The sequence below is a fragment of the Mchenga conophoros genome, linkage group LG23 (assembly GCF_057382185.1).
Source record: "Mchenga conophoros isolate Kocher_MC1m ecotype Shallow Benthic linkage group LG23, M_conophoros_male_GT1.1, whole genome shotgun sequence".
NCBI classification, from domain to species: domain Eukaryota; kingdom Metazoa; phylum Chordata; class Actinopteri; order Cichliformes; family Cichlidae; genus Mchenga; species Mchenga conophoros.
Genome location: NC_140547.1, coordinates 15411587 through 15422681, shown reverse-complemented (window position 1 = coordinate 15422681; position 11095 = coordinate 15411587). Strand labels below are relative to the sequence as shown.

At 39.5% G+C, this 11095-nt stretch overlaps 1 protein-coding gene across 1 annotated transcript; it reads left to right on the top strand.

The window, feature by feature from the left end:
* The first annotated feature begins 8706 nt into the window (after positions 1 to 8706).
* On the top strand, positions 8707 to 11064 carry znf648 (zinc finger protein 648). Its single transcript, XM_085264896.1, has 2 exons — positions 8707 to 8803; positions 9081 to 11064. Exon 2 carries the CDS (start codon positions 9081 to 9083, stop codon positions 10545 to 10547), a length of 1467 nt encoding a protein of 488 aa, XP_085121022.1. The 5' UTR covers positions 8707 to 8803; the 3' UTR covers positions 10548 to 11064.
* Positions 11065 to 11095: the final 31 nt, after the last annotated feature.

Genomic DNA, 11095 nt, shown 5'->3' with positions numbered 1-11095 from the left:
ATCCAAACTCTGCACAAAAAAGTCAGTTATGGTTGGACAAGGAGGTGCTTTGTGTTTTTGTATGTGTGCCCTAATCAGTTTTGCTCTCTTGCTGCACATCCACCACAGCTGACCTGCTGATAGGAGACATGGAAAAGCATAAAAGTGACAGTCCCAAGTATAAGCTGAATACATTGAAATGTAAAAAAAAAAAAAAATCAGTTAGTGTTAGTTGTTTCACAGAATGGTACATGCGATTGGAAACTTTTCTCAATTTAAAACTGATACACCTGAAGCCTGACTTGACACTTTCTGCAAGACTGGTACCTGATGAAATATGTATAAACAGCTAGGGGGGATTTTGTCTGGTTTAGCATAGACATTTGGAGAAGCAGCTGCTAGGTGTTTACCAGCTTGACTGTGAAAAGACTGAAAGAAATAGTTCAGAATATAACCAGCATTACAAAATGACTCAGTTTAAAACTTTTTTTTGTGATTTACACTAAGTAAAAATATGTAAAATGTTTATAATTTTACAGTGGGGTGCCCAACTGGGTCCCTCTGTGTGGGATCCACATGTGTCCCATACCATCCCACAAAAGATTTATGTCTCCTTCAAAGCTCAAACCAGGGAACTTTTGCTTGATAGTCGAACTTTCATGGTCCCTGGGACTTGAATTTGGATTCCATGGCTTAGTCTCTCACTCTCAGTCTCATACTTCTGACAGAATAACTACATTATGTGGTTTCCTCTTCTCCACAGTTCCCATTTCCCTGCATGCTGTTTACACATTATAAATAATGTACCAGCAAACATGCCGGTGCAGGCCCATAGTGGGTAGGTGGGTGAACTGTGGTGTTGTGTGTGCAGTGCAAATTCACACTTATTCCGCATGGGTCGCAACTGGGTGTGCCTATACACCCACTATAGGTATAGCTGACAGCAATTTTGCTGTTTGGGGTCCCTATATGGGTTTTCTGTGAGCAACACCACTAAAGCTTGCCCACAGAAAACTGTCATGGGGCCCAGAGGGGTAACCCACGGGGGCAATGAGTGAGTCCCTCTTGGGGACCCAATAGTACACAACTGCTATGGGCTCCACATGGGTTAGCCCATATGGGTATTTTGTGAGCAAGTCCGTAGTGGATTTGCCAAAAGAAAATCCATATAGGAGTCCAAAAGAGCAAAACTGGTCTGTGTTTGTTCACCCTTTTTAGCCATACCCACTTGGGGCCAATGTGAGATAAGTGTGGTGTTTCCCTGCACACACAGCCCCACAATTCACCCACATCCACCTTTGGAGAATGCAATGGTCTCATGTTGTTAGTATGCCACTGAGACACAGTGTTCTGTCTAAGTGTGTGTGTGTGTGTGTATGTACGCATGTGTCTATGCTTTTGTGGTCTTTGGAAAAATGTAAAAAAAACCCTGATTAGATCTATTTTCTGTGCTTACTTCAAACAACAGATTAGTCTTTGCCCTGACAAGGACAATCAGCAATAAATTCATCCTTGGCTATATTTGTTTTTGTCACTGTCTATCCAAATATAGTTAAAAAGTGTCAATCAATGAATTAATCACTGCTAACAAATGGGATGGATAAGTTTGAAACAAAAGCAGCTAACTGAGTTGTGAGTTGTTTTCAAAATGGATTCCCTTACTCTGATTGGCTTTCTGGACTCTGTGGTTCTCACAGTGCAAATTCTCCCCTCTCCCCCTAAAATCTCATCCTGCCATTGACAATGCCCCATTCCAAGACCTACAAGAAGTACAACACCACCCCCACCCCAGAGTTAAAGGCTGTGGAATTTTACAAAGGTCACACAAGTGAGAGGAGGGTTAGCACGCAATCAGATAGAGCCTGTAAGCCTGAGGCAAGTAGAATAACATGAAAGCACTAAACAAAGCAGTTTTGTCACTATTACAGTAGTAAAAATTATTTTCTGGCATTCTTAGAGACGTACATTTTTATACACATTTTGTAGGATTTGATGGATTTTGTGGCCATTTTTGGAATTCAAATGTCCCCTGGCACTCAAGGTCTTTACCCTGTTAATGATCATGACATGTTCTTGAACCAGTGTTCTCAAAGTGCAACCCTCAATGTGCAAACCTTGGAGAAAAAAACATTTCTAGTGCACATTTCATTCATACATAGTTCATTGTATACTTTGATAAAGAAGTGCAGAGCAAGATTTTTAAAAAGCATGATCCTTTTTTAAATTCAAACAGAGCCAGGAAAGTAATCCTTTTTCAATAATGAGTAAAACTGGTATCAAGTACTGTAACAGCTGCCTAATTATACAGCTGTAAATGTCAATAAATCATCATCCTCTGACATATAATAAACACTAACTTAAAGTGTTTTTATTATATGTCAGAGGCTACCTAAATACCTCAGTAATTAAGATATTTGAGACTTATTTGTCTGCACAGTAAGCTCAATAGATATCATTCTATCCTGTCCTAAGACAAAAGAATCTTGTGACAAAAGTTCAATCTTGCTGTTTGCCTTAACTCATCCTGTCTTCAGTTGACCTTGTCCTTTAATATTTCCTTTGGTTTTGATAACCTTTGTCATTTCTTGTTGTTATGTTAAAAATCTTTGTTCATATAAGTCATGTTATATAAGTGATTGAAAATAATAAAATATTTGGCGGCCACAAAATAAAATCTAGATGACAGCAATAATCCGATTGTTTATGTCCCTGTAAAACATTATAATCAGATAACATTTTGGGAACCATCTTCTTACAAATAAGAGCTGCTTAGTTTTGCTTAGCTTATCTTAGCTTAAGTTAATGACAATTTACCAAACTACAAGCTACATATAAAGCTCATTAATATAAAGTCAAAGTATCCAGGCTACACATAGCATGGTATGCATCAAGCCTTAGTTGCTAGTAGATGTAGCTGTTTTCCTACTGGTAATTGTCTTCTGTTGGCTTGTTGAAAGGTCTTTGAAGCACATATTGCAGGATGACGACAGTTTTATGGCAATTTTGTGTCATTACTGCTCATTCTCTTTTCTGGGGTGTGAAATGCTGGACTCGCTTATTTGGGCATAATGTTTCCTTTGGCAGTTGTGCCTTGATTCACTGGGATACACATTGCAGAGGACAATGGTGTCACTCCTCACTCATCAATCAATTCTAAAGTCGCTGAAAAGACGTTTTTTTTCCTAACTTTTCATATGCAGTGTTACGCCATCACTAGTATTTTAACAACTTGGTTTGGGCTTGGTTAGAAGTGACAGGGTGGTCACTTTCAACTCGTCATTTCTCAGCAGGCAGCAGATGTGGTAACTGGGCAGATTTTTGACCCAAAAAACAAATGGGAAATAGAATCGTACATGGAAATGCAGTATATAGGGGAAAAACGATTCTAACAAACTTGAAAATCTAGATTTGGTATGATTAGCCTGAACTCTTTGAAGCAAGTGTTGTTGTTGTTTTAACATAGTCCTCAGGAGTAGTTCTGCAGGATTACTGAAGGACATTCAAAGCTCTTCTTTGGATGGTGGCTGCCTTTTGTTCCCTTCTTTGGTAAAATGATCCCACACTGTTTCGATAATGTTCAGGTCTGAGCTCTGGGCAGGCCAATCCATGACTGGTGGAGTTACCTTGACTCTATCAACACACTGGTAAAAGTAAAATTTGTCTTCATCACCCCATCAGAGGTCCAATTCTGTTTACCACAACTTTTCTCCCTGTTTCCATTTTTTAAGAAAATGAGGCTTGAGTGAGTCAGTAGATTGATTCACTTGAATGGTCAGCTGATGTCCTTTTTCCAGTGTAGTACACAGCAGGAGATATTCTCTGACTGACTCCATCAGTGTCATGGTCCTGGGTCGAGCGACCCAGTGTTTGAGTTTTTTGTATCTTTTGTATTTATTTGTGCCTTAGCTTAGTTCACCTAGTTAATTTCTAGATTGCTGTTTAGTCTTGTTGTCTCCCCCTGTACTAAGTCTCCCTGGTTCATGCATCATGTCTGCGTGGTTATGTTTAGTTCATGTCATGTCTAATCTCCATGTTTCCTGTTTTACTTTGAAAGTCTGTATTCAATGTCAGTGTATTTAGTTTCTCCTGTCCTGTCGTTAGGTTCATGTGTGTCAGCTGTGCTCCCATGTGTGGCCACTTCCCCTGATCATCCCTCATGTGTATTTAGTCTCTGTGTTTCATGTAGTCTGTGTCGTGTCGTCTGTGTCGTGTCGTCTGTGTTTCCACCCTCCATGTTGTCACAGCCAGTCTTAGTAGTCATAGTTATGGTTTCCTGTGTCTTCTTAGTTTTTCCTAGTTTTACTTTCCCAGTTTAGTCATAGTTTAGTTTGTCACTGCGTTTCTGCCTTGTCTGCACTCCTTGTCACCAGCCACAATAAAGGCTCGCTTTCAGTTAAGTTTACTCCAGTTTACTCCAGTCTACTCTCGTGTGTTCGCACCTGGGTCCACCACACACATCACCGCACGGTCTGCCTCCTCAGATCGTGACAATCAGATTGTTTTCACTTTTGGAAATACACAGTTTAAGTTAGGTGAGAGCACCGAGATGCAGACAGTGCAGGGGACTAGATACATTAAACCCGCTCGCTTGTTGGAAATTCATTGGACTGTTCTCACATGTGACTAACTTGTTTTTTGGAAACTGGCTGAAGAAGTGAATGCCAAAATCAAAGTGCCTCAGACAATTGTGTTCTCCCATGCACATCTGTTACATAACATCTAGAAGAGGTAAGGGCTGGGGTGCTTGTGGGAAAACAGATTAGCAGTATGGTGAATCAACAGAAGTGGCTCCTTCCAAATAACAACTAACAAAGTCCATCTTCCAGCACCTCCAGCTCATCTGTTCTTATCTCACTCTTGCATGCAAATAAATAAAGGTTCCCAAATTGTTGCTGTAAAGTTGGAGCCCTAAATTTTAGCCACTTCCAGAAATAAAAATTTCCCCAGACTCAAATGTTGTAAGCGTGTGTACTTTAAAAACAGTCAAGACAGAGTGGAATTAGGAGTACTGTTGATAACTTTGTACACAAAGGAGATGTTTACAAAATAATCCATGTCACAAAACAAAACAAAAATAATAATTCATTAACACTACATAAAAGCATAATCTAAGTTTTAGTATGGGCAGCCTAACAAACAACAAAAATAAAAATATACCAAAATATACCATGAGCTGGAACTTGCTTTAAGTGGATTAGTTGTATGGGCTTTGTATGCGCTTTAAGCCTTTAATTATACTTATTCAACAGTACCTGTCAAATGCAATTGCTGATGGCAAACTATAATCACATACTAAGGTAAATTGGACTCATACAAGTCCACTTCTTAATAGACTCTAATTTAAATTTTCTCAATTGCAGAGAAATAATAGAATGAAAATCCTTGTAAACTGAGAAACTGCAGGTGTGAGCTTGAAGAACAACCAAATTCACTTAAAAAAAACTACTAAGGACAAAGAGGGCAGCTTTTAGTCTCCCAATACTGTAATATTCACCCTAATGAATGGTATAAGTTTAGGGTCCCATCTTTCTGTGACCTTATGTCCACAGATAGTAAATAAGATTAGGAAGGATACTTACCAGCAACAGGTTAGTAAACACTTTCATAATAAGCCAGTACCCCTTTCAACACTAAAGTCATTCTAACAGGATGTTTTTCGACAGTGCATTGGTACAACTGTTCCTTACTATATTTAGAAGCACACTGAAGTTATGAATCCTGCATGCCAACGATGGTGCCAAGCTTGTCAGCGCCGTCCAAGATGCAAACATACTGAACCACTAATTGTGCACATGAGAAGTAAGCCTGCAGCTTATGTGACTACATTCAAATAACCAGTGATCAAATCAGGTTTGAATTAAATACATTACAGTTTGTTATCATTTACAGTGTTCAGCATCATAAAGAATCTTAATTCAGCTCTTTCGGGTTACTGTTGTGCTTTGCATTGCACTCTATTGTAAGCTGTTTTCATTTTGTTCTCCCCCTGTACCTCATCACCCCATGCACGAACCAATTTGGCACAAAAAGAAAATCTACATGGAAAAACTGAAAAGTGAAACCACACCAAATTTATATTGAGTGGTACAATATGTCCTTTAAGGTAGAACTTATGTAAGTGGATGAATAGTGAAAAAAACCAACAATTTCCACAGCCACAGAGTGAAGGTCTGTGGAAAATTCCCCATTTGGGTATGTTCTCAATTAAGGCAGTTTACTCTCCAGCATGAAATTGAAGAACCACCTCCAGGATGACTCTGCACTTTTTCAGTGCACTTGAATGAGTTGCATGGAAATCAATAAAATGTTTATTCAAGTGTAACTTCCAAGGAAAAGCAGGTCAGTCAGAGTGAGTAGAACTAAAATTTGCATTTGGAGGAAGAGTCGCTCTCTTTCCATTACTTGCTTTGAAGGAATCACAAGGGGATTATAACACTTTCTTTACTGGGGGTCTGGAAAAAACACAAACACAAAGTAGACTAACAAACCACAATCTTTTTACTCCCAACAGAGACTTCCTGGGTGATGCTCTTCATGCTGATTGTTAGTACAGCTTCGGCATCCGGGTTCACGTCACTGCAACCCACTTATGCAACATCCACCAAAGCTTTGTTATGACAGCTTCAAGTTGATACATATACAAAGAAAAAGAGTAATTACCAGTTTAACTCCTGATCTGATTTTAACATTATGTAGAGTTAGAGTTACTTTTTCAAACTTGGAACTTGATGAATAAACTTGAAATAAACTAAAAATGATGGTTTTCACAAAACTAAATGTTGGACAACACATAAATATGCACAACTCCAGAGATTATTTTCATTGTTCTTTTTGTTTTTTCTTTTAATTGTGATATCTATGAAATTGTCCTAAATTGGTGTATCAAATCATCCATTTGTACCTACTGTTCAACAAAGGGGGCAATATCCCTGAAAGCTTACGTGAGAAGACATGTACAGGTATTCTTGTGGTGGATATGTGTGGGAAACTGAAGCCAAAACTTTGTGTTGAGGTACAAACGAATGGAAAATGCAGCCTTGTAAAGGTGATTTGTTAAGGATCTGATTTCAATCTGTTCTCCTGGGAAAGTGCTCTGAGTGCAGACTACAACTGTCAATTTAATTAAGATTTAAGTTACTTAACACATGCAGGTTTAAATCCTGTCAGTCCCTATAGTGTAAAAAACAAAAACAAAAAAAACCACCATTAATCTGACAGGGAAAAATAGGAAAGCTCTGGAGGATTTTATCAGGGAGGGGAAAAACACGAGTTCTCAAAAATAATAAAGACATGTCCTACTATTGAGTATGAAAGAAATATTATTATATTTTGATTACAGGACAAGTGGATTCCCTTATTTCCTTTTCCATGATGACTCTGTTTACTGAATGGATATTTCGAGGCCATCTACTGGCAAAAAACTGGACTGCAACTTATTTATCACAAAAGCTGTACACAGTGTTCTCTAAACAAGGGGGGCACTAAGTTGAAGCCATTCTCCCATGTTGATTTTGTTAAGCATACCTCGGGCACATATAAGTATCCTTCAGAACTTCTGTTGTTTCGAAATCAACAAGATTCATCTGTTGATATATCCATAGATATTTTTTTTTCATTCAGAGACTGAGCTGAAAACATCGTGTTTTTTTCTAAAGCAACACAGATGTCTACAATAAGATGCATTCTAAAATTCACCCTTTTTTCTCTTTTTCGTAGAGCTGGTGATTTTCCACAGTTTTGGCTTCTGACTTGGCAAAATATCAGGTGAACAGTGACATCTTGTGGTCGTTACCCCAAAATGCTCATGGACTTAAAATAGAGGTGAAAATAACTTTGCTGTGATCTGAAACACCGTCATCAATGTGATACTTTATAGACTTTTGGACAGTACGGTGCTCACTCTTAGATTATTACTAACGGTTAGAGTTTAACGGGGAATGAAAATATACTTGAATATTAGCTGTGCTGAAACGGTTAGTGTTGGTCAAATGTTTTCAGCTCAGTGTAATTATTTAACAAGCAAATGGTTTAAATTTCTGTCCGTCTCCACCTGACCTCATAATGCATTTAATTAAAATATCAATGCACTAGTCGCATACTTACAAATACGACCATTATTTTATACCCGTTCAAAAACAAAATATGTCACTCACTAATAGCAAGGGCGAGTAAACTTAAACTGAGCAAAAATGTTTCCAGGTCTGTGATATGTAATTTAAGTAGAGTGTTGCATTTTGTTTCTTCCTTGGCTTAAAGGTAATTTGAACGTTTCATTAACGCCCTACTGAGAGCGTAACCTAAATATCAATGCGCGGACGGCGGCACTAACTCACACATTATCAAAAACATTTTATTTTCTTCTTTTTTTGTTGTTGTTGTTGTTGTTTTTATTTCTATTTTTTAAAGCTGTTAAAACAAATTAATAAAAAGAAAAGAAAAAGAGTCAAAAAGAGTGTTGGTAAACTAAAAGTTAATTAAAAGTTAGTCTTTCCAGTTCAAGGATCCAACTTAAGCGAGTAAACTGTTAAAGTTTCCGACTTTCTACCGTCCAACGCAATCTGAAAGTCTCCGTCTGATGCAATTACTCAACAAGTCGTATGTAAAACGGGTGGCAAGTTCAGTGAGCGGAGGGTAAATTGAGCCCGGCTGTGAAGATATAATTGCTGCTGCTGACTTGCAGGATAGATGCTGACCTACAGAGGCTTGCTGCCAAACTCCGCCCGTTAACGCAACCGAACATCTCTCATAGAGTTATACTAGTACCCGGCCTAGTATATCTCCCAGGCATCTCCGGGATCTGACCTGCTCGCGTGGAGACTCCAGGGTAAGCTGCTCTATAAAACGATTTAATGTGTGAAATTACAAAATAATGAGTTGTTTTTATTTTTATAGTAATATAACGCTGCGGGAACACATAGTAAAGTTCTGGTGTCATATGACGAGCATGGTGTCAGAGCATGTGTGGGATATTTACATGATACTGGTGCATGCAGCAACAGCAGACTTGCTGCAGAAAGTCTGTGTGGCATCAGTTATGAGTAAAAAATAAATAAATAAATAATTCAAAACACATTTCTGACAAAATCAGTGTCATTCTGCAGATGTCTACTGGGACAGATGTTGACAAAAAAAGGAAAAGGAAAAGGAAGGGAAGTGTCACTCATTTTCCCCTGGATGGATACATCTTGAGTAACACTCACAGTGTGAATATAGAGTCTTCATTTGGCAGTAATGGTGTAAGAATGGAGCCATTCCCAGAGAGTAATGAGACTGGAATCCTTTATCTGAATCCTCAAACACCAAACTTCTCTCTTGTGGAGAGGTTTGCAGGGCTTTCACCAGGAGAAGAAACACCAATCCAGGATGAGCAAGAACACAAAGGGGCATCGCTACGATGCACTACATACACTAAGACCAATGAAATATGTAAACCAAATGACGTGCTCCAGGATGCTGTGACACAGAATGAAAGCATGTTCTTGAAACAATCCAAGAGCCAAAGTGATGTCTCAGACCAACAGAGGACATCTAAGCTAGAGTTAAGTAGTGAGGAATCTTCTCCAAGCGAAGGTGAGAATAAGACCAAACATCTGAATGTATATAGTCCTTCACTTATGAAATTGCTTAAAAAGTGTAAAGACGACAAAATCCCTCGACTTTTGGTAGCAATGAAAAAACGCAATGGAGTTGACACTGACACAGAGGAACGTCCATTCAAATGCACGCACTGCCAATGGGCTTTCAAGAAGCTGTGCAACCTGCAGAGTCACTTACAAACACACACAGGCCTCAAGCCGCATGTATGTGATATATGTGGCAAGGCTTACTCTCATCAAGGCACGCTGCAGCAACACAAGCGTCTGCACACGGGTGAAAGACCGTATCACTGCCCCTTCTGTGTCAAAACCTATATCTGGTCCTCAGATTACCGTAAGCATATCCGTACACACACTGGTGAAAAGCCATACATCTGTGACACCTGCGGCAAGGATTTCATCCGCTCTTCAGACCTGCGGAAGCATGAGCGGAACATGCACACCAATGACAAGCCCTTCCCATGCACGCACTGCGGCAAGACCTTCAATAAACCCCTAGCTCTGAAGCGCCACGAGCGTAAGCACCTGGGAGAAAGACCCTTCTCCTGCCCCGACTGTGGGAAGAGGTTTGCCCTGGCTAGCCGCATGGCAGAGCACCAGAAAATCCACAGAGGAGTGCGTCCTTTTGTCTGCTCTGTGTGCTCCAAGTGTTTCACAAAGTCCTCCAACCTGACCGAGCATGAAGCCATTCACAGCGGAGTGCGGCCCCATAAGTGCACAGAATGTGGCGTGGCATTTGCCATGGCTTCCCGTCTTGTTCGTCACCAGTTCATACATAGTAAAGAGAAACCCCACAACTGCGTGGGCTGCAGCAAGAATTTTAGCCACCCAGCAAAACTGAAGCTTCATCAGGAGCAAAACTGTGCAGGGAGGATTTTTGTTTGCACAGAATGTGACAAATCTTTCCAGTGTTCCAGAAAACTTGCACAGCATGTGCAGAAACATGGGGACAAAAGTGTCGCAGCCTGTTAAAGACAAGAACTGTACATATCCATTACTGTGCTACAGCTGTTTCATTTCAGTTATTAAGGTCAAGAAACATTGGACAAAAGGTTATAGGGCACCACTTTACATATGCTAATGAGCAATATTTATTTAGAGTGCCATGAGCTTTAAATCTTCACTCTGTTTCCCCAGGGTGCTGGGTTCCCACGAGAATGTCTTGGGATAAAAATTACCGCCAGCACAGCACTGACACTGGAGCTGACAGTTTAATGGTGTGATATGAAACTCATTAAAAGAGCACTGAACCCTTTTTTAAAACTGTGAATGCACTGTAAATGTAATTAATGTTACCCACAATATAGCAGTTTTGCATTTAGGCATTTTATCATACGACTTCTTCAATCATGCACTACAGCCATGAACTTTACAACACATTTCCCAAAGGAAGTGTGGAAATACATAAATGCACCACCACTCTGTAGCAACAGTGGCAGAAGCCAAACATACACTAGACATACCAGCTTCAAATGATAGGCAGCTTATTGTTCTTAACCCTTGCGAAGAATAATACAAAT